General features: G+C 44.3%; 1 protein-coding gene across 4 annotated transcripts in view; it reads right to left on the minus strand.

Annotated features, from left to right (window-relative positions):
* Positions 1–24,552, minus strand: part of NOL4 (nucleolar protein 4) — a 260,634-nt gene that overhangs the window by 185,149 nt on the left and 50,933 nt on the right. For 3 of the 4 annotated variants that reach the window (XM_005279957.5, XM_005279955.5, XM_005279959.5), the window contains exons 3-5: positions 16,379–16,490; positions 15,752–15,864; positions 6,455–6,587 (exon numbers count right to left, since the gene is read on the minus strand). In XM_005279957.5, the coding sequence (XP_005280014.1) occupies positions 6,455–6,587; positions 15,752–15,864; positions 16,379–16,490 (358 nt within the window). Of the gene's footprint in view, positions 1–3,405; positions 3,498–6,454; positions 6,588–15,751; positions 15,865–16,378; positions 16,491–24,552 lie in introns of those variants that run through there. The other variant, XM_065585459.1, reaches the window with a different exon arrangement.

Consider the following 24,552-nt stretch of genomic DNA (forward strand, 5'->3'; position numbering starts at 1 on the left):
GAACAATCTATTCCTTCTCTTTATTCAAAAGTGAATTTAGTGCTCGCAAAAGGTGGCAGATTGACAGCCCCAGAACAGATACCACACAGAAGCAGAGAGAGCTTCCTTATGATCCTCAGAGATGAGCTTCCTCAAGGGTCGGTCCTAGGGCTGGTTTTGTTCAATATCTTCTTCAATGATCTGGAGGATGGCATGGATTGCACCCTCAGCAAGTCTGCAGATCACACTAAACTGAGGGGAGTGGTAGATATGCTGGAAGGTAGGGATAGGATACAGAGGGACCTAGACGAATCAGAGGATTGGGCCAAAAGAAAACTGAGGTTCAACAAGGACAAGTGCAGAGTCCTGCACTTAGGATGGAAGAATCCCATGCACTGCTACAGACTAGGGACTTTTTCACTAGGAGGGGGGTGAAGCACTGGAATGGGTTACCTAGGGAGGTGGTAGAATCGCCTTCCTTAGATGTTTTTAAGGTCAGGCTTGACCAAGCCCTGGCTGGGATGATTTAGTTGGGGATTGGTCCTGCTTTGAGCAGGGGGTTGGACTAGTTGACCTCCTGAGGTCCCTTCCAACCCTGATATTCTATGATGCCCTGCCTGTTTGCCTCAGCCCTCATCTTTGAGATAATCTTTCAGGCAAGAGTCCTTGGGATTTTACTCCTGCAGCTGAGATTACCAAAGCTGCCATTTAATGCCAATTTTGATGGTGGCTTTTTGTGATGTGGCCAGATGTCTAATAGGAACTGGACTAAGATAATTAAACGCAACTCACAAGGTCTTCTTATTGATATTCTTATATTACTAACTTTTCTTGACACTGCCATGAAGTGCATGAATATCTTGGATTAGACATCACCTAGAAATTCTAGCATCTTATCATACTAGAATTCTTTGCCATGTAAAAATGAGAATCTGCTCAAGTACTTCTATTCTCCCTTGACTTCAGTGAGATTCAAAGACTCAGTACATAACAGGAGTCAATCCCCTAGTTAATGTACAAATTGCAATAGTCTCCATGAAATTTTAGAATGGTGTATTGTGTCCCTGTTCTTTCTACATCTATAGGGCCACATCCTGCAGTCCTTATTCAGCCAAGACTCCCTACACTAAACAGAAGCGGAGACTAATTTGCTCAAAACATCTGTTTAAGTTTAAAACTGTGTTTAATATATCTGCTAAACTAGGCATAAATGACATTCACAGTATTGCAGCTGTACTCACTGTACTATGCAGATTACAAAATAAAACTAATCAAGTAGTAGTAAATCCAAAAACATACCTAAAAATAGGATTTTGGAAGGTACGTAAATGAAGGTTTTATGCATAGCAAATGTAGTACAACTGACAAAAAAATAAGGAACACATTAACAGGCTACTTTCTTTTTAGTGTGCTATAACTTTGACTTATTAAACTCTCAGTATCCCTTATACATTAAAAATGCCATTTTAATAGTTCACTGATTTATTTTTTTGAATTCTAAAAACTCAGATTCATACATCAAGAAAATGCTGCAAAATATTTGAGCCCAGTCCTTTAAGGTTTTGAGCACTTCCCTTAAGCCACTGGATCTGAGAAGCTTTCCCACCTGACCAGCGGTGTTCAGCCCCTCTCCCACCTTGTTCATCATGAACAGTTCTGTACAACCTTTGTGTCTGAGTTAAAAATAAAGCTGTGTTGTCAGCTAATGACTAATATAATCCTGGACCTGATCCTTGACCTGCGCTATATGTTGAACTCACTGGGAGTTCTGTATCTGGTTCACTTACAGCAAAAAGCTCATTATAAGCCTAGTGCTGAGAATTTGCTTTGACCTCAGTGACTTCATCATAACTCCCAGTGCTCAGCAATGTCAGAGTCAGGCCTGAAATGTATGCAACTATGATGAAAAAACATCCTGTAGTACAGTGTGCCCATTCATCCATTTGTTCTAGACTCATCTTCTGCCTGGTGTTTGCCCCATCATGCTTTGCTTAATGTTACTGAGGAAAAGAAAAATTTTGAGCTGATTTTTAAAAATCAAAGGTCTTCCAGGCTTCATCAGGACAAAGTAAAGAGCTCAAGGAATTACTGTAGCTCACCTGTTATTGCAGGGAAGATGGATTATAAATTTGGCTTGAACTAATTTTGGAGTATAAAACAAAGAAAACTGTATGTATAACAGACCATTAGACAACACTTCTAATAATACATAGTTTAACTGAATTAGCCAACACTGTTTCACAGGAGTTAACGTCACACCTTTTGAAACAAAAAGGGGAATACGGTTGTGTCTTTTGCTCTTTAAATAAACAATAGGAAGGAACCACAGGGGAATGGTGGGATACAAATAGCCATATTTAGTAAATATACACAATGTGTGAAACCTAGCAACTTGCTGCTACAAAGAACAAAGTGAGCACCAGAAGAGGATTCTCAAGCTATTTAAAGAAATCTACCCCATTCCTATACACTACAAATGCTCCAATATAAATTTTTTTTTTAAATCAAGTATTAGACCCTTATTAATATCTTTGTATCAACAGAGTTTCTGGCTAAAGTTTAATCATGACATTTTTAATTTTAACTGTAAACAGCTCTACAGGTTTCATATAATAATGAAAATGTCTGTAGGGGAAAGTTATATACTTAAAGAACTTTAAAAAAAATAGTGCTAGCTTAAAAGTTCAGTGTGCAGACAAAGCACAAAGTCAAAAGAGGTCTTAACTCATTTTGGTATGTTTTAGTATAGGAAACAGTACTGTGAATAGCTATAGCTTCCATCTTATTCCAGTTAAAACAAAGTGGTCCATTTTATCCCTCTCCTGATGATTGCCTTTATTGGTAACTCAAATAATAGTAGCAAAACATTAAATTCACACCAGTTTCTAGGGACCTACCCAAATGAGTCCCTACTTTCCTCTGCAGAAGCTTCCCCACCCATCCCTTTCCCTTATTCTGGGAGAGGTGAGTTGCTACAATGAGTCTGCAGAATTTCTCAGCAGTTTTGCACAAGTTCTAACTCCTGCTAATAGCAGGTCAACAGAAGAACTTTGTTTCTCCATGCTGCTCTTGTTATCCTCTTAACGGAGGCATTTAAAGGACAGCTTTCACAACAAAACCCACTTTAAAAGCTTTGAAGAGCTTTAAAATCTAGTAACTCCCAATTAAAAGCACACAGACTCGTCTTTTAGACAGACTAAAGATGTTTACAAACCCTGCCTTCAATCTATGATCTGAGGCAAGGGCTGATGGGTCTGGTCTGATAATATCAGAGTCCCCAGAGCAGCATCAGGGGTCAGACAAACAAAGCTCAGCTGTTTGGCTGGAGCTCTGCCTGCAGGTAAGTGATAAATAGGGTCTCTCACAAAGAATCGGCTTAGAACAAGGGAATAGGAAGCGGCCAGAGAGACACAGAACTAGACTTACAGAAAGTAGGTAGGGCAGTTAAGTAGCTTGCAATCCTATTAACCAGCTAGCTCCTGTGGCTGCCTTATATACACTCTACTTCACTGGGAGACCAACCAACTGGGGCTGCCCCAGAAGGGGATATGGCCAGGGGAGCTGGGGAATGATTTGATTGCAAACTGTCTCCCAGCTCCCAACCCCAATGGTTGCAGGTACAGGTGCCTGGGGTGCTATTTTATCCCTTTCACCAGCAAGTGTTAATCAAGTCCCTATTGTTTAAAAATGTCTGAAGTCTATTTTGCAGTGAGAACTGCCCTTAATGATATCATTGTGGATGGGGTGCTATAGGTGAAATTCATCTCTCCTCCACCTCCCCTCCATAAAGCTTGAGTAAAAGGGCTTTGTGTGGAGAACAGCATGCAGGCTGGGGAATGGAATTTATCCTCAGTCCCTAGGCAAGGCACAGGGCTGGAAGGCAATCAGGGGGTGACTATTGATGAAATAATTGCTGCTGACCTTATGGGAGGATTTGCATGTCTGAATTGTGACCCCTTGTGCAATCCTCACTCAGCACTATGAACTGGCACAGACTCCTGTGTGCTTTCCAGAGGCCAAAGCATGTAGCTGATCTGCCTACGCTCTTCCCAGCTCTGTGCATAGCTACCAGGAAGCTTCCAAACATGGAGAGGGCCTTGCTTGGACCCAGCAAAATAGCATGATTTTTACCCTTCATATGCATCTTGTATTCATCCTTGCAGTGTTTAAATTCAAACAGCTTGATCATGGAAGGTGCACAGAATGCACTAGAAGACCATGAACATCCTTAAGTCACAATTCTTCCAGCATGCTTTCTGCAGCTCACAGCATTGGGCCCCTAACTGAATATTATGTTAATGAAGAGGTGGAACTATATTTACAATCGTGGACTCATGGTCTAATACAGTGACACTCAGACCTCAGTGGTTCAGGAGCCCAATTACCGGTCAACATTATCCAAAGGAGCCACAGTAGAGTGACTTCATTGTTTATATATTCTTGGCTATTCTGACCAAATATTATTTTATCAACTAAAATTGGCTAATAATAAAAGCATCCTGATTTGGTTAATAACTATATCGCACTGTTTTAATGTCATGTGCTGCAAAGAGCCTCAGGAGACTCATTAAAAAGCCATTTGCAACCCCTGAGCCTCAGTGTGAGTATCACTGATTTAATACACTAAACTGTTAGGGTGAAAGACAATTGCCCTGCAAATCCTATGCTTCACATTTAGTGATAGGGCTTGCTTCACCACTGCATCACTCCAGTGTATACTGATGTAACACCATGATTTCAGTTGAATTACACCAGCATATAACTGGAGCAACACAGTAGTGAATCAGGACTTGTCTCCCAAGAGACTCAGATTCCACAACGGTGGTGATATCTATAAATATCAATAGAACAGATTACACACATGTACACACACACTAGACCCAGAGCTTGATTAACCTATGGTTACAGGTTTGCAAAGTGTTACCAATGCTAGGAAGTCTTTCCAAAGAGGAGACTGTGGTGGCACAAATTAGTCTTCCACTCACTCACAGCCCGAGCTAATTTTTTATTATGATCAGTAGTCCAAAGAATAAATTTATAATCCAGACCCCCACCCACAATCCAAAGCAGAATTTCCACTGAAGTCAATGACCGGTTTGTGCAGAGATCCAGGGCAGAATTCTCGCTTCATGTAGTAACTAAATTTTAATAACTAAAGCTTCACCTTTACATCACCACTAGTTCTACCCTTTGTTTCTCTTTCTTCATCATTCTTCTTTCTTTGTTTCTCTCCTTCTTCCCTGTCTTTGTGTGTCTCCTCCATTCTTCCTTCTGCATTTCCTTCCCTGGAGCAACTCCCAATTCTCAACCCGTTGTTTTTCATTTCCATCCCTACCCCCATTCCATCCACTAAAATGATCAGTGGTTAAATAGTTAATATTGACACTTATGTGTCTTCACTGGACTTTGGAGACTACACTCCAATAAGGAATGGGGGAGTTCATACTCTGAGCCATTGTCTGAAGCTGTTTGCAGACCCAGAAAGATGTTGCTGTATTGATTTATACTCTCTTCTTGTGTGGAATATTGTCTTCACAATCACAAGGGCTAGAAACTTACTTTTTATTTTTAACAAAAGCTTAGTTTCTGGATCGTGACTACTTCTGTTGGGCAAAATAAATGCACCAAGTGGGCTAGATCCAGCCCACAGGTCATGTTTGACATCACTGCTTTAAGCAACAGTCCTGAAATCTGAATCATTTCATCAAGTAAATCTCATATCTACAAAGCTAAAGACATATATTGTTTCAGTGTATACTCTTTGTCTGGCTTACACTAATTCTTTAGTTCTCCCATCTGTTTAGGTTTTTTATATAACAAAGAATGAACTATATTTTCATAGTGGATTTTGTTGTGGTCTTTGGGGCGGGGAGGGGGGGTAGCACAAAAGCAAGCTCCACAGAAATAAGGTATAACCGATGATTGTATATAAAGAGAGTATCCACCATAACTATGGGCTAGATTGTGTCCCAGCACACAGCTCAGTCCATTGCAGCCCAGAATCAGCCCAGGGAAGCATGTGTAGTGCAGGCAGCCACAGTTCCCTATCTCCTTCCCCCTTGCTGCTGGAGGGTGGTAGACTGGTGCTCAGAACTAAGATTCCAGGTGAGGGAAGAGTAGGCAGCCATGCAGTACCCCTTGTCTCCCCATTCCTGGACCCAATGTCTAGATAGCCACGCACAGGTGAAGCGTTGCAGGGATTTTACTTCCCCTTATACCATGTGTGGACACACTATATATTTAATAATATAAAAAACCCAGCATGCTGTGGTGTAAAAGTGCCTACTTGTAAGCAACAATTAGCGGGCAAAAAATTAAACCCTGTCACCGTGTGTTGAGACAAAGTGAATCTATGTCTCAAGTTGCCTATTAAAATAGATTCTCAAGTAAAGGACATGGCAGGTTCTGAATGAAGGTAATGCACAAAAGAGGGACGAACATACTATTATTATTATCTAGTTATTAAAAAGCTTACCATCTTGCTGGCTCTGAAGATTCTGAGGACTTTGCATTCTTTCTTCAAGATTAGAACTGAGATCAGAGTTCACAGCCGACATCCTGGTGGAGTCACTCATATCAAACTCATCACTTTCTATGGAACTTTCATCCTGCAAATTTAAAATTTCATGTTTCAGTTGCATTAGGAAAAGTCAAGATAACTTTCAAATATGATGTTCATGCTAATCTATCTTGCTAATTCATACTAATGACTAGGGGACCCTTGGTGAATTAGTGAGTAAGGAAACAAACATAAGAAGATCAAGGATAATGCATCACAAAATGTACTATGATCATTTATTTGACAAGTGCAGTTCAGGTTTAATTAATTATGATAATACAAATATTAGTAAGTGTTCTCTAGACTATTTCGTACAAGCAAAGTATTAGTAGTCTGAAAACCGAGGACAGCTTTTGGCTATTAAATCTCGGTGGAACAGGACAGTTCTCCATTTTTTGTGCTTGAATTGCTCACCTTACCTGAATGAGTGGTGCCACTGACAATATGCAACTTTATCATGAAATTCTGGCCTCACTAAAGTCAAAACTGGCATCTTCTTACTCCCCCCTGGCCCAGTCTTGTTCACAATGAAATCAAAGGCAAAACTAGCTAATATAATTGTGGGAGAGTGAGATGGATTTTATTCTGGCTCACACACCTTCAGTATAATTCTTAACTACTAATTCTGATTACAGAATCTTTATTATTGATGATGATGTGTGAGCTCACGTTAATAGTCCCACTGAAGTCAATGGCTTGACACCTGTGCTTAAAGTTAAGCATGTTCATAAGTGTTTGCAGGGTTTGGAGTTTGAGCTGGAAGTCAATGAGAGACAAATATGGAAAGCCCCCATGACATTTCTGCAGTCTCTTTTAAGAATATAGTAACATTTCCAAAGGCTTGTCTGTTAGCAACAAGAGTTTTAGAGAAAACCCAAAAAGCAATAAGGCTGATGAAACAGTATCCACTGAAGAAGAGTTTTAAATGCTTTATGAAGAAAATGAGGAATATTCATTTTCTCTTTTCTAAACACTGAATTTTAAGTAGCAGGCAATGGACTGCATTTTAATTTTTTTGTTTGTTAGTAACCATGAATGATTTAGAAAAGTTCAGCTAATGCTAGAATTAGTTGTTAATGAACTGGTCTGGATGGAGATTAATATCGTTATTATTTTCTTTTCACCTGGTCCCCGAATGAACTCCTTTCTCTTTTGTCTCGATGATTTTTCTAGACAATATTGATATTTCTTTAGTAGCGGGGGAGAATGTTTCCCTAGAACCAGTGTCACTAATTGCTCAATTGGACAGGTAAAGGGCTAGGCTGTTCCTAACCCCGGGCAGGTGTCCAAGTGGGGAGAGGGTGCTGGAAGACTCCCCCTTGTACCTCGACACAGGTGTTAATGACAGACTCAGTCCTTGGATTACAATAAACAAAACACCCCACCCCAAGCAAAGCTTTCTACAACTTGAACAGGGGAAAGAGCCAGAACCTCCACAAAGGGCACCGGGGCGAGGCAATCTCATTAATGTGGGAGTTGCTCCGATACTACACTTGCGAGTTACAGCGCTGTAAAGGCTCCCCCAGCGCTGTAACTCACTCCCCGTGCACACTGTCAAGGCATTTGCAGCGCTGTATCTCGGTGGTTGCAGCGCTGCATGTACTCCACATCCCCGAGAGGAATAGCATGTATTGCGCTGCCGCTGCAGTGCTGCGGCACCAGTGTGGCCGCCCAATGCGCTGTGACTGGCCTCCAGAAGTATTTGGCAGTATCCCACAATGCCTGTTCTAGCCACTCTGGTCATCAGTTCAAACTCTACTGCCCTGGCCTCAGGTAACCAACCATGTGACCCACCCTTTACATTCTCCGGGAATTTTAAAAATCCCCTTCCTGTTTGCTCAGCCAGGCGTGGCGTGGAGTGTTATCAGCGAATCTTTCCAGGTGACCATGCCTCCATGCGCCAAGCGAGCCCCAGCATGGAGCAATGGAGAGTTGCTGGACCTCATCAGTGTTTGGGAGGAGGAAGCTATGCAGTCCCAGCTGCGCTCCAGCCGTAGGAATTACGATACCTTCGGGAAGGTATCAGAGGACATGATGGAAAGGGGCCATGACCGGGACGCCCTGCAGTGCAGGATTAAAGTGAAGGAGCTGCGGCGTGCCTACTGCAAAGCCCGCGACGCAAATGGCCACTCGGGTGCTCCCCCCGCGACCTGCCGCTTCTACAAAGAGCTGGATGCGATACTTGGAGTTAACCCCACCTCCACTCCGAGCATTACCATGGACACTTCAGAGCCGGTGTGGGGGGAGGAAGAGGAGAAAAACGGGAGTGAGGGTGGTGTGCCAGATGGAGACACCTGGAATCCCTGGAGCCATGCAGCCAGGAGCTCTTCTCGAGCCAGGAGGAAGGTAGCCAGTCGCAGCGGCCGGTACTTGGTGGAGGACAAACAGAAGAGCAGGTTCCCGGTAAGCGTTTTTTTTTTCGGGAAGGAATTTTTTTGTTGCGGGCTCTTTGGGAGAGGAGGGTTAGGCATGCATGCCTAGATGCGGAATAGTGCATTGATGTGGTTTATCAATTGATGTGGTAATCGGCCTCGGTAATCTCCTCGAATGTCTCATCCAGAACGTGTGCAATGCGCTTACGCAGCTTTATCGGGAGATCCACCGTGGTCCTTGTCCCAGCCAGGCTAACGTGTCCGTGCCATTGTGCCACGAGGGGCAGAGGGAACATTGCTGCACACAGGCAAGCTGCATATGGGCCAGGGCGGAAGCCGCATTGCAGTAGAAGACCCTCCCTTGCTTCCCAGGTCACCCTCAGCAGCGAGATATCGTCCAGGACGAACTCCTGTGGAAAATGTTGGGACAGTGTTCAGTGTAGGTGCCCCCTGAAGCTGTTGGCTCTCCCCAAGGCACAGAAACCCAGAGGACGGTGCAGCCCTGAAACAGTCAGTCCCCCTTTCTCACCATTTTGAGGCTCCCGTGGGATATGTGTGCTCTGTTTCGGACGGGAAAATTATGCTATTGTGTAGATCCTGTGTGTTTTCTACTCCTTAAGTGCGGGGGAAATCATTACTCTGTCTGGTATAAACAATGCTGCCTCTGTTAAATGTTGCATTTTGCCTATACAGCTGCATCAACCTTGAGACCTCAGCCGTCCCTCTTATCGCCTGCTCAGAGACTGCAAAGACTCAGGAAGAGACCACGAAAAAGCAAAAAAGACATGCTGCAAGAAGTGATGCAGCAATCTATTAAAGAGAACAAGAAAGCACAGAACTGGAGGGAGAGAGAAAGCAGAATCCGCCAGGAAAACGCAGAGCACTGTTGGCAAAGCACAGAGCACTGGCAGTAAAGCACAGATCAGCTCATAAGCATCCTGGAGCGCCAAGCAGACGCTATCCAGGAGCTCATAGCCATGCAGAAGGAGCAGTACCGCAAACGCCACCTCCCCCACAGCCCTGGTCCCAAAACTCTTTCCATTGTGCCCCACTGTCACCGCCAACCCACTTTCCCCAAATTCCGTGTTCTTCACACCACCAGCTGCCTCCAACACTACTATCTTCACCACCCAGCCCTGAAAACCATGACCCTTACCCTCTGCACTCAACCCCCATCACCATGCAGTATAGCTATCCTGAAGTGCAGCACTCACTGCACAGCAAACCAGACAGGACATACGTGAATCTGTGACTGTACCGTTCCCCACTCCACTCCCTTGTTTCTTTTCAATAAATATTTTTTTTCTTTTCAATAAATGGATTTTTTGGCTTTGAAAACATTCTTTATTATTGCATAAAGTAAAAGACTCCTTAGCCCAGGAAATAAACAGGCACCGCAAGTCTGCTTGTCTGCTTAGCAAACACTGATTCCTAAAGATTGGAACTACTGCACTTCACTCCCGTGCAGGAGATATCACTGCTGGTTTTCAGCCTCAAATTGCTCCCTCAAGGCATCCCTAATCCTTGCAGCCCCACGCTGGGCCCCTGTAATAGCCCTGCTCTCTGGCTGTGCAAATTCAGCCTCCAGGTGTTGAACCTCAGAGGTCCATGCCTGAGTGAAGCTTTTATCCTTCCCTTCAAAAATAATATGGAGGGCACAGCATGTGGATATAACCACGGGGATGCTGTTTTCGGCCAAGTCCAGCTTCCCATACAGAGATCGCCAGCGGGCCTTTAAACGGCCAAAGGCACACTCCACAATCATTCAGCACCAGCTCAGCCTGTAGTTGAACTGTTCCTTGCTGCTGTCAAGGCTCCCTGTGTAGGGTTTCATGAGCCACGGCATTAACGGGTAAGCGGGATCTCCAAGGATCACAATGGGCATTTCAACTTCCCCTACCGTGATCTTCTGCTCTGGAAAAAAAGTCCCGGCCTGCATCTTTCTGAACAGCCAAGTGTTCCGAAAGATGCGTGCGTCATGCACCTTTCCAGGCCAGCCTGTGTTAATGTCAATGAAACACCCACGGTGATCCACAAGCACCTGGAGAACCATAGAGAAATACCCCTTCCGATTAACGTACTCGGATCCTAGGTGGGATGGTGCCAGAATAGGAATGTGCATCCCATCTATCGCCCCTCCACAGTTAGGGAACCCCATTTGTGCAAAGCCATCCACTATGTCCTGCACGTTACCCAGAGTCATGGTTCTTCTGAGTAGGATGCGATTAATGGCTCTGCAAACTTGCATCAACACGATTCCAACGGTCGACTTTCCCACTCCAAACTGGTTTGCGACCAACTGGTAGCTGTCTGGAGTTGCCAGCTTCCAGATTGCAATAGCCACCCGCTTCTCCACTGACAGGGCAGTTCTCAATCTCGTGTCCTTGTGCCGCAGGGTGGGGGCGAGCTCCTCACACAGTCCCATGAAAGTGGCTTTTCTCATCTGAAAGTTCTGCAGCCACTGCTCGTCATCCCAGTCTTCCATGACGATGTGATCTCACCACTCAGTGCTTGTTTCCCGAGCCCAAAAGTGGTGTTCCACGGTGCTGAGCATGTCCGTGAATGCCACAAGCAATTTCGTATCGTACGCGTTACGCGGCTCGATAGCATCGTCGGACTCCTCACTCTCACTATCACTTTGGATCTTAAGGAATAGTTCGACAGCCAAACGTGACGTGCTGGCGAGGTAAGTCAGCATACGTCTCAGCAGTTCAGACTCCATTTCCCGCAGACAGATTGCACTGCACAGAAACCATTGAAAGATGACGCCAAAGATGGACGGAAACAAAGGGATTTCTGCAATGTGAAGCGATGCATCATGGGGCATTGGGACAGGACCCAGAATGCCCCGCACCCACACCCTCTTCCCACAACCCACGGCGCCAGAATGGGAAGAGGTGCTCTGTGGGATAGCTGCCCATAATGCACCGCTCCCAATGGCGCAGCAAATGCTGCAAATGTGGCCACGACAGTGTGCTGGGCAGCTGTCAGTGTGGACAGACTGCAGCGCTTTCCCTACTCAGCTGTATGAAGACAGGTTTAACTCACAGCGCTGTACAGCTGCAAGTGTAGCCAAGATGGTGGGTACCACAACAAAGCCATCAGACAGACTAGCTGGAATGTAAGAGCTGCTGGAGGCTAGGGCCCACAGCAACAGTAGCCTCCTGATAGGAAGGAGAGATGCAAGGGCAAGACCCAGTCTCCGTCTGCACCTGTAAGGATGGGGCCTTTTCCTGTAGCCATATTACAAGGTCTGAGGCCTTTTTCTGCAGTCATATTAGAAGAGCAGCAACCATAATCCAAGAAGCAGAAAGTCACATCCTCATGTTCCATCTAAATTACATTAAAACAATGTAATATCGGGGTGTTAAGAAGGTGCTCCTGTACTAATAGTACCCACCATCACCAGATAAAGAAATAGATCTTAAGATGGTTAAAGAAAACTTTGATAACATTCTGTCTGGCAAGAAATCACTTATCAGCAGTTGTGATTGTGAAATCCCTACTTCTTTATTTTGTCTTTATGGTCCCCACTTCTCTATTGTTTATCTGTATAGTCTCTGGTTTTTTGATTTTTCTGTTACATAACTAATTTTGCAAGGTGTATATCAATTAAGTTAGTGGGGTATGATTGGTTAAAGAATTGTTTTACAATATGTTAGGATTGGTTAGAAAATTGTTTAGTAATATTTTAGTAAAATGATTGGTTACGGTACAGCTAAGCAAGACTCAAGTTTCACTATATAAACTGTGGTCCAAAAAAAAGTTCTTTGGCACCAACTCCAGGACACAGCCCCAAGATCAGAGCTGCTAGACCTCAACACCCTGCCAATCACACCGTGCAGAAGCTGGAGTCCACAGATGCCCTGATCCTGACTGTCCATCAAGAAAAGTTCATGTGCCTTATTGGGAGTGGTGAGCATTGTATGCTTAGTATGTGCATTCTGTTTTGGTAACTGTTAATAAATAGAGGTTAAGGATATTCCTGTGTAAGGCTTTTTCACTGGTAAAAGACCCCGTAAACCCTCAAAAGATTATGCTCTGAGCCCTAAGAACTGGGTAAGGGTAGATACACCTCTACCCCGATATAATGCGACCCGATATAACACGAATTTGGATATAATGCGGTAAAGCAGCTTTCCGGGGAAGGGGGGGCGGGGCTGCACACTCCGGCGGATCAAAGCAAGTTCGATATAACGCGGTAAGATTTTTTTGGCTCCCTAGGACAGCGTTATATCGGGGTAGAGGTGTATTTAAATTAACCAGATTACTCCCTGAGCCCTAGGAACTGCGTAAGGGTAGGTTCCTTTCACCCAGAGCCCTAGGGACTGTGAAAGGAATTGGGGTGCCTAAATCAAGTGGGTTAAACCTTGAGCCCTAGGAACTGGGTAAAGGTGGGTGCCTTGTGTGTAACAGAGAATTTTGTGCAGGCAACACACCATCTTGTACAGGGGAAATGCATACTGCACTCTTTCAAAGGTTGAATCAGCATCTACATTCCCCCAACCCTCGGGCACAATGGGATAGATTCTAGGGCCAGTGCAGGGACCAAGGAGAGGTAGTTCACATCTTGCTAATTCTGGAGCTGCTGAGGGCTGGTTTGGCTCCTAGAGCAGGCTAGGGCAATCCTGGCAGCCCATGCCCTCTGTCAACCTGTACAGCTGGAGAATAACAAGGCATAGGGGAATGCTGGCCCCGCCTCCTTTTCTGCTCCTGGCCCACTCCAGAATACCCTTGGGGCTCCATTGGCTCTGTAAATGATGTGCAATCCTGCTCTACCCTATCTTCTGTGGGGGGGGGGTGCATGGAGAGGGAGCAGGGTGTTGTTGTCAGCTGCAGCACAGAGGTAAATTCCCCAGTGCTGCTGTGAGCTCCTGGTGGGCCAGGGTGGTTCTGCACACCACCCTTATCAAGGGCTGTATCTAAAAACTACAGCTTAGCCCAATGTGTTTGGGGTGACAGATTACTATTTATGAGGGACTGGATTACTATGCTGGCTAGCTGTAGTATATACGTTAGTTGTCACCTCAGATCCTCTCCTCCCACAATGATACAAAGATGATGAGTGAAACCTTGGAAACAGAATCTTAGTATAAATCAAAGGACGGATTTTTAAAGTGCACCATATTGCATGCAATAGTTTGAAGACGTGTTGCAGAAATGCCCCTACTTCATATTGTTACATTTTCACTGCCATTTTGTTCTTGGTGCCAAAATATAATATCTAGGCACTGAAGGTATGTATCAGTTGTGAGACAAGTTTAAAAATGACCGTGAGAACATCATTTGCAACGCTGCTGCTTATTAGCGAATGCTCATTGTGCAAATGAAATACATTACAAACTGCAACACCATTCCTTGCTACAATGTGGCAAAGATTTCATACACAGCAAGACTGGGTTTGTATGATCGAAGACGCCATGCTGTCAGCTACAGAGGGAGTGCAGGAAGAAGTGAGTGCTTCCTACTACCATTATATCACTCCTGCTGGCTGACCTGGATGGAAAATTGGTACACTGAAGAGGGCCTGATTCCGGTCATTAGGCCAGAAAGGACAATACTGAAATGCTTGAGCTGTGGCAGAGGAAGAGTACACTGTAGTAGATGGCCCTACTCCAGCATTAGTGCTGTGCCCTGTATGACAAGAGTGATTCTCAATGGGAAGAAGGGGAAAAGTGAAAGAAGAAAGTAGCTTTAAGCAGCACTGCAAGGATAAAGCCTCTGATCTACTGCTGTTGGTGGTTCTGGAATCAGCTTCCCAACCAGAGGTAGCCAACTCAGGGGAGCCTGGCTGTGGGGAAGAGATCAGGCAGCAGTTGTGTGGAGTTCTCATAGGGAATTGCAGAAAACCCCCAGTAAAGAAAAGTACTGACAATCCATTTTTTGTGGGGATTTGAACAGTTCATGAATTGCCAACAATAGTCCGTAGCTACTTATTATGAAAGAGAATCTCGCTGGCTTTACAGAATTCAAGAGTCAATCAGGATCTTTGCCATAATCCAGCTGTTATGGTTGTTTTTAAAGGTTTTTCTTTAAAAAGAATCAAATTCAGATTATTTCTTGCAGGTAGGCAGAAGGACACAGCATGTAAGACTGTTTTTTGGCTGGCATAGAACTGGGCTCCTAACTATTTGGCAGCTTGCATGGTAAATGAATACATTTCTATCAAAGTGAGTTTATTACAAATAATTTGCCAGCTCCCATCCAATTCATGAAGCACTTTCCAATATCTGAAAAAGCGCGGCATGAATCAAGGAAAAGAACATAAATAATCAAAAAAGCGGTTTAGTCCCAATTCCCTTTGATGAAGCCCAGTTCTTAGCCTGGTTCCCTTTTTATTCATTCTGATAGAAACTCCAATTCAGCAAAGCACTTAGGCACAAGCTTAACTCTAAGCACAAACTTAAGTGTTTGCTGAATTAGGGACGGAGCTTCTAGGAAGGATGGATTAATTCCCTATATGCTTCCCAGTGAGGTCCTTAGTCCTAATGATCCAAAACAATCCTTTATTGCTTCCATTTCCACTCCCACACTGTGTTGCATCTTGGCTACTGACCTTGAGAATTGGATGGCATTCACTTCAGGACCTGATAATAATGTCCCCTCTGAAAGTGGAAGTCACTGCTGAGCACAGGACTAATCCAGGACTGGATATACTGTCTCCAAACCCTTCACAGCCCCCACTGGCCCAGTCACATAAAAGGCAATGTCTAATACTTGAACTAATATCTCTTGTACAGCAGCACAGAGTGCTTCACCAAAGACTCTGGGTCTAAGGAGACCGTCAGTGTCTGGCCCATAATAGCAACTGTAAACCAACTTTGAATATTTGAATTTTTACCTCATCTTGTTGTGAATTTAGTAGCTGCAGTTTCATGTGCTTCATGTAGGCCATAGTAATTGGCATATTGTAATCAATCATACTGGTCACCAAAGTTGGAGGTTTTCCATTATCTGTAACATAAATATGTTTATTATGCATGATATATTGGAGGGCACCTCTGTCTAATCTGCAGTCAAATGTCGGACAGTTTCTGTCATTTGGCTCCAACTTTGGCATTTGAAATTGCTCTTTGGCTGTACAGATAGAAGTTTCCATGGAAAAAAATATGTGAATCAAGCACAAGCCCAGGAAAAATTATGAGCTCTTCTATGCTAAATGACTACAGTGCATGCACCCCATCTATCCCCTACTTTTAAATGGATGTATAAACATTTCCAAAGATAAATAAATGATTTCCTCCAGGTAAAATCATCTTTCTATTGAGGATGAGCATGGCATTACACTCCATCCCTTATGTGAATGCAGAAGATTCACTACTTTATAACTTAACTAAATGAGATGATCTGACTTGTTGAACTGTTCCAGTCTACCAAATTTTTATGAACCTTCACTTAAACTAGAAAAATATAAATGGTTATTAGGAATAAAATTACTTTACATCCCACCATTTGACACTAAAACTACCTTTATGATCCGCTCCATCTGGGTTTAAATGCATTCTTTTCTGGCACTCTGAGCAGCTCATTAGAAATCGTGTCACCGCTTCTCTAGGCAGGAAGGCATAGGTCTCTGAAATCTGAAATGAATAACAAAATATAGGTGTTATTATATAAGCTGACTGAACATGATTTAACAGAACTGATCATTATATTTCCGTATAAGGCATATTATTCCATAATGCCAGGAAGCACAATGGAAGCATGTACTACATACTATGCAGCATTTCCAGAAACATCTACCTAATCTAGCTACTTATTTCATGGCTAGTAAGAGTCGATTCTGAAAAAATGAACTCATTTTAAAAGGCACTTTGTTTTCTTATTTATATTTTTTGCAATTTCTTTTCAGCAAAAATATTCATATATAACAGGCACCCAAGTGAGGGGTTTATTTTAAACCCACTGAAAAGTTCCCAGCTATTTTTTTTACAGCTTGTACCACAAAAACTTCCTTAGTTTCTAAGTTTTATTTATTTTAATTTTAACAATATGTCAACAAATAGGTACCAGACCCAAGAGATTAGGAATGTTGACAGTCTCCTTCCTCACTGTTCTATTCTTGTCTTCATTACATCTTTTATTGAAAATCTTCACAGAGTCAATGATTAATACTCTGATTTAAATAAAGCCTTTCTGCTAATCACCCTAGAATTTAGCAGTCAATCAACCTCTATGGTTCCTTTGGCGCACCTTGAAGTAATACATTTTGGCCGTCCAGTCCAAAATGATCAGATTTTCATATTTTATGTTCACACACAACCATAAAGTCTGACATCTGAGGGTATGTGCTTCTGGTCTCCTGCAGATCAGCAAACACAACTAGTGCCACAATGAATTTCTAGGCCTCAATTTGCCAACTGACTGCTTTGCAAAGCAGATTGCTTCTGAAGAGATAGTCAGATTCAGCAGCAGAAATTAAAAGAGGAGTAGATTGACACCCACTTGTACTCTGCTGCTGGGAAGCCTGCAGCAGGATCCCATTTAGCTACTGAAGGGTGGCAATGCTGATGCAAGTCGACATAGGGGACCAAGGTGAAAAGATGGAGGGCTAAATTCAGAGGAGGTATGTGTAAAGTGGAGTAAGTTACATTTCAGTAAATGGGGTAAGTGCAGTTAAATATGTGAAAGTAGGTCTAACTAAGCGCAAGGGAGCAGGAAGAAGGTGAGCTAGCCTATTTTAACCATCTTATCCCCTTCTTTTGGCAATCTGTCTCCTGGCTACTCAGGGCTGTAAATTATACTCCCTTAAACACTTCAGTGGAGCAGATTCAGAAGTGAATATGTCACTAAATTGGTGTGAGTTTAAATTGGTGTAATTTATATGCTGATGGGCCCTTAAATTCACCCATCAATTTGGTTTGAAGGGATGAAATAAGCAGCAAACTATGCATTAAAAATTATTAAGAATGTGAATTATACCATTATGTCTATGCTACTAATGTTAAGGCTGTTTGATTGTTTTCATTATAAACCTATGTTTCAGGGGTATTATAACATTAGAAAATTTCTTTCTGAGCTGAAACTTGGCACATATTGTCTTAGCCCCAAAAAAGGTTGTCTGAAAACATTAAACTAAGGCACTTTTTAAATTACAAATTCTGCAAATAAAAAAAAAATGTATTTCAGATCAATTTTGCCCACTTCTACACAACAAAAACAGCTGATTTTTTTAAAGTGTGAAAATATGAGTTGGATTGAGTTTTTACAGCATCTAAAAAAGAATAACTTAAAATCAGCTAGAAATTAACATTTAGAAATTAGTAAGTGCACATATGCAGCCAACGCTCTTTCATAACATTTTAACACATTTGGAGTTTGGTTGTATTGAAATTAATGGACCTTACCCATGGATTCATTAGTAGCCTGGATTTGATAGGAATGTTCCATGCATTCTAATCAAGCATTTCTGTTGAATTCTGATTCCACTTAAATAGGATTGAAATCCTCTGTCGGGAACAACTGAGTTAAGTCCCCGATTTGATGGGAGTGCTCCCCTGACTACAAGGGAACATCAACTCCCACAACTGAATTTGTTCACATGGCAGATCCTTCTGTCTCCAACCTCTCACTATATGTATTCAGGGATACCCATCCTTATATAATGCTAACCTTGGCCAACTTCCCCTTTCTTTTACCTAGTGAATTGGCTCAGGTTACTTAAATTTTATGGGCTAAATATTCAGCTGGTTTAGGTTTAGTTCAATGAGTGTCAAGTCATTGGAGCTATGCCAATTTCCACCAGCTCAGAATCTGGCCCTCGTATTTTTATGCATTTATTTTTAAATGATAAATTGTGCTTCCCAGTAGTTTGCTACAGTACTGCTTGTGTGTGTGCAGCAAATTACTCTCCTAGGGGTAGCAAATGAGAAAATGATGCATTTTGCTTCCATCACCAGAAAAATAAAAATTGTGGGACCAAATCGTGCTTGCCTTTCTCACAGAAGAAGTCCTATTGAGTTAATTCATGCTTTTCATGTCAGTGAGGACAGCAAGAGTTAGTCAATGATCTTATTCTATAAGAAAATGTTCTTTGTGTCCTTCCAGTTCTACCAAAAGAAGCCTTGCTCATGTCGGTATTCCCATGGGTGTCAGTGGCATTGCTCTTTAGAGTAAAGACTATAGTTAAGGGCTGTAAGAGAGAAGGACTTGTAACTTCCTAGCATGCCCAACATCAGCTTCTCTCACACAAGCATGGACGAGTAGGGGGAGACTTACACAGATCATTAGAAAATTCCATAAGTAGAAGCGTAACTATAGTACTATGGCAGGTGGGGCTGCCTCACAGCACCCCTCTGCAGGGCCAAGCATGCTGTTGCTGGTGCCCCTTGTCCCAGTCCACCAGTTGTGGCCATAAGCTAAGTATCAGGCTATACCAGGGATGAAAGTGAGCCGGTAGTGGCCGGTACTCCGTACCAGTAAGAACCCGCACCGGCCCATACCCAGCCCACATTAAAGCACTTCCGCGGCAGCGCTTTAATGACCCTGCCCCTTTTGCCTCCCCTGTCGGGGCCCTGCCGGTAGGGTCGCCGACGGTGGGGGGAAGAGGCAGCAACATTAAAGCGCTGCCGCGCTTTAAGGACGGTCCTTTGCTGTGGCAGCGCTTTAAGGATCCTCAAAACGCTGCCGCGGCAGCACTTTAACATTGCTGCCCCTTCCCTCCGTCGGCGACCCAGCCAGTACGGACCCGACAGGGGAGGCAAAAGGGGCAGGGACATTACAGTGCTGCCGTGGCAGCGCTTTAATGTGGGCTGGGTATGGGCCGGTGCGGGTTCTTACCGGTATGGGGGGCAGCCGACGGGGGAGGGGGAGGAGGCGTGGCAAAGTTAAAGCGCTGCTGCGGCAAAGGACCCTGCAGCGCTTTAATGTCCCTGCCCTTTTTGCCCCCCCAGGCCACTGACGAGCGGGGAGGGGCAAAGCGGGCAGCTGATCTGGGGCCGGCGATTTAAAAGGGCCCGGATCTCCGGACCCCGCTGCCCCTACTGCAGCAGCAGCGTCTGGAGCTCCAGGCCCTTTAAATCAACACAGGAGCCCTGGGCGGCGCGGTCCAAGGGCTAGCTGGGGGATGCTGACCCCCAGCCCCGCCCCTTCTGCCCGAGGCCCCGCACCTTCCGGGGTCCAGATCCACTATCCCCCCCACCCCCCGGTAAGTGTCCTCAATTACTTTCACCCCTGGGCTATAAATAGTTCAATAAATATGACAGACTCAGACTTTGGCAATCTGCACTTTTAAACTACCAAACAAAACAAAACTCCAAGGCAAACTCCTATCTGGAGTGCTTGAGGGCAAGGCCCTGGCCTGGCTCTGGGATTCTGGGCTATTACAGAGGAACTCCTCCTGCATCCCAATCTCACCTTGCACTGCCCTGAGAAGAAGCAGGCAAACCTTCTTAACAGGCCTGCTGGCTCTTGACTGGTCAGCATTTCCTCCTGGCACTTATTGAGGCCTTTAAGCTAGGGTTACCATACGTCCTCTTTTTCCCGGACATGTCCGGCTTTTCGGCAGTCAAACCCCCGTCCGGGGGGAATTGCCAAAAAGCCGAACATGTCCGGGAAAATGGCGGCTCTGCTCCTCCCCGACTCTTCGGCTCTGTTTAAGAGCCGGGCTGCCCGAGCGCTACCGGCTTCGGGCAGCCCCCGTGCCTCCGGACCCTGCGCCTCCGGAGCCCGGGAGGGGAAGTGCCCGGCTGGGGGCGCAGGGTCCGGAGGCACGGGGGCTGCCCGAAGCCGGTAGCGCTCGGGCAGCTCGGCTCTTAAACAGAGCCAAAGAGTCAGGGGAGGAGCAGAGCCTCCGGCCACGGCGGCTCTGCTCCTCCCCGACTCTTCGGCTCTGTTTAAGAGCCGGGCTGCCTGAGCGCTACCGGTTTCAGGCAGCCCCCATGCCTCTGGACCCTGCGCCGCCCCAGCCCGGGAGGGGAAGTGCCCAGCTGGGGGCGCAGGATCTGGAGGCATAGGGGCTGCCCAAAGCCTGAGCGCTACCAGCTTCACGGTTTGCCGGGCAGCCTCCAGACCCTGCGCCCCCGGCTGGGTGCTTCCCCTCCGGGGCTCCAGTTGCGCTGGGGAAGCGCCGGCCGGGGGTGCAGGGTCTGGGGGCTGCCCGGCAAACCATGAAGCCGGTAGCGATCGGGCAGCCCTTTCCGCGTGGCTGGGAGTGGGAGGGAGGAGGGGGCGGAGTTAGGGCGGGGAAGGGGCAGAGTTGGGCGGGGCTAGGGGTGGGGAGTTGGGGCGGGGCCAGGGCCCGTGGAGGGTCCTCTTTTTTTATTTATTAGATATGGTAACCCTACTTTAAGCCTTCTCTGTTCCATTGTAATTTTAACATGTGGAGATAATTGCCTCTGTGTTTTGCTTTCAATGTTTAGATTATTTTAGTGCATTATGTGTTATTTATTATGTAGCCTTTTTTTAGCTACACGATGATTTGCAAAACTAACAAGCACTAAACTAAGAGGTAGGTCTTAGGGCACATGTGGCAAATGTGAGGAACAGAAGTGAGATTTTGCAAGTGAACTTAATAACCCTTAAGGCATTAACAACAGAGTACATGTGTATAGTATGGAAGAGATGGTGTGTCAGAAAAGCATATACAGTCGTTTCATATCTTTTCTTAAAAAAAAAAAAATCAGAAAGGAACCAGAGGGAAAAAATAGAAGGTGGTATATAGCCCCAAGCCCAGGGCCATCAAATCAGGTAGTTGAACCAGATTCCTTGATGACAGGAGTCTTCTTCCTCCCTGACATCAGGCTAACAAATGAAGACAGACTTATTTCATTATTAATTATTATTATTATTATTACATGGTTTTATAGGGAATTGGGGTACATTGTATACAGATTAGATCAAGACCAAACAGCATTGCATCCAAAGCAGGGATCTGATGTTATGCAATCTCCATTCCCTCCTTCAAGTAATGGAACCAACATCCTGAATGGGCTAGAGATGGGGAATAGCAATTAGTTGACAAAATGCCAGGAGATTCCAAAACTGCAGTATGTAGACAGCCAGAACAAATATGCCAATTAAAAATACATAGGGCTTGATTGTGCTCAGCCTGTGTGTGGTTGTGTGAAGAGATGGAGAGGTCACAAGGAACCCTTCTCACACTTTGAGGCCTTTGCTAGGTCTGGGCACAATTGCAGTCTTTATGGTTCCCTGAGAACAAGGTCTGCTCTAGGCAAGTGACGCTGTTGGAGGGGAAGTGCTGGCCCCTGGTCCTGCTCTGTCTCTGTGCTGGCTAGTGAAGCTGGCCTAACAGGTGAGAATATGGGAGCACATACTGCACCCTGTCAAAGAGTTGCACTTCCCCTGGGAGCAATAGTTATAATGTTTAGAGGGCAATGGACAAGGTGTTTGTGTGATCTGATTTTTCAAACTATCACGTATCTGTCACTGTTCAAATCTTTTGCTATAGAGGGTGGGAGAGAAGAGGAAAGAGGTGATAAGCTACATAAACTTTGGCTGCACAAACTCAAACTGGAAAGCCCTGTTGTTGAACCACCTGGGTGTACTGTTAAACCCTGGCTCAGCTGACCGCTCACATTCACCTACAAGATCAGAGATTTTCCATCAAATTGCTTTCCCTTGACATGGCAATAACATTAACAGCTTATATCTTATACTTCATATACACACCACAAACCTATCCCCCTCCCATCTCATCTTCCTGTTACACTTTCCTCACTCCAGGTGCTGCAAAATTATTAACTGTTTTCTATCCACATTGGTCCTGCTGCTTAGACATTGTAAGCCTCATCTCAAACCTGCTATTTAGACATCTAGGCCTATCTTAAACCCTTTTAACATGTCAGTTATCTGAGATACTTGTCATAGACCCCTACCTTACATGGAGGGGGTACAGGTTAGAAGGGATATGATGTTTTAAGTATAACTTTAACAATTAATTTCCTGGCCTTTTGATTTTTTTTAAATTAATTACATCTTTTTCCTTAAGTGAGCAAAGGCAGAGTGGGGAAGAGGCATTCAAAGGGGATGGTGTAGTCATCACAGCTAGTGAAGAGAAAAAACTGAAGTTAGAACGTAATTGTTTTTTTTTTTCTAGAAGGGGATTCAATTGTAGCTTGTATTAAATAAACACTCCTTCTGAGACTTTTAAAAAGTCTACAGAATTCTTTGCTCATAGGGTTTGTTTGTTTTTTCAAAATGAATGAATGGTATATTTATGTGAACACAGAATTCTTCTGTGTTGATGAATACTCTGGCATTTACATAGGAGATAAATTAGTAATCGTGTGCTTAGGACCTGCTTCAAGAAGACTAGTCTAATTTACACACCAAATTCTGCTCTTGTTTACATTGGTGTAAATCCAGAGTAAGCCCACTGACTTCAATATGCAGATATTTTGAATTTACAGTGGTGTGAGAGCAGAATTTGAATCCCAGGATGACAAAAAATGGTCCATGGTTTTGTTTCATGGATTGGCATTGTTTCAATTATGCCAGTGCTAAATTGCCTTTGACTTTTTCTTTATCCTCTTTTAGCTTTTGCACTGGTGATCATATACCAAGAAGGTCCCCATTTCATGCTCAGTAACACATTCTGACACGTATCTAGTTAGGGATCTACTCACTGTCCTATGGATGATGTAAGGATTTACACTAACAATTATAGGGTAAATGAATCATACAGGTAGGGGAACATGACCCAACATATAATTTACCAAAGTGGGGCACTTACTGTATGTGATTATCTGCATAACTTATATGAAAATCAATCATAAACAAAGCTATAGGGCTAAGTTAACGTCTTCTATAGGAAAGCTCAAGGGGAAGAAAGAGTGCTCTAAAATTTAAGGCTTGATCCCTGAGCCTGGCCCAGCTGTGCTCAGAACTGGACCTGAGAGGAGTCAAAGGTGCCCCTGATCTTGTGGCCTACCAGCGGCCATTTTGGTACAACTTATATCACGCTGAATTATTCCTGTTTGCAATGGCCCACAGAGACCAGTTCCAACAGCTGAGGATTATTGGATTGCTGTCACACTCCTGCCACACCCTTTTGCTCTAGCCACACCTCTGACATGCCCTCTGTGCCTGGGCATCAGTACAGGCCCAGCCAGGAATTCTCTTTCCACTACTGCAATGGATATGAACTTGAAGAGTTCCCAATACATTCTCTCTTCAGGGGAAAAGGAGATGCCGCCATGCAGAAGATGTAGGAGACCTGGAGATGTAGCTTTGCAACAGTGAAGAGGGTCCTCAAGGATTACAGGACTGGAAATCACACATCCTAAATCCTCCCTGTGGAATCCATGTCTTTCCATGCTGTATTCTGTCCTCTTCTTCCATTGGCAGCATAACTCACTCAGGAGCTGTGCTGACACTGACTCCCCCATTACCACTACACAGTAGCCCCTGCTCTACCGAGATAGATGCCAGTGAGAGGAAAGTTAATGCTGCTAACAACAAAATGAATGTGTGTGCTTTTCTGAGCCCCACAGACCAGTGGGCCTGGGTCCAAGAAGCCTTAATATGCCTATAGTTATAAGTGCTAAACACCACAAGCATTATTTGTAGAGAAATTACTTTGTGCAAGGAGTTGGCCATTTTCTCCTCTGCTTGTAGTCAATCCATAGCAAAATAAACAAAACCAGAAGAGAAAGAGGAGTGCAATGAATTTAAGGACAGACA

Source organism: Chrysemys picta, chromosome 2 (assembly GCF_011386835.1).
Source record: "Chrysemys picta bellii isolate R12L10 chromosome 2, ASM1138683v2, whole genome shotgun sequence".
In the NCBI taxonomy this organism is placed as follows: Eukaryota; Metazoa; Chordata; order Testudines; family Emydidae; genus Chrysemys; species Chrysemys picta.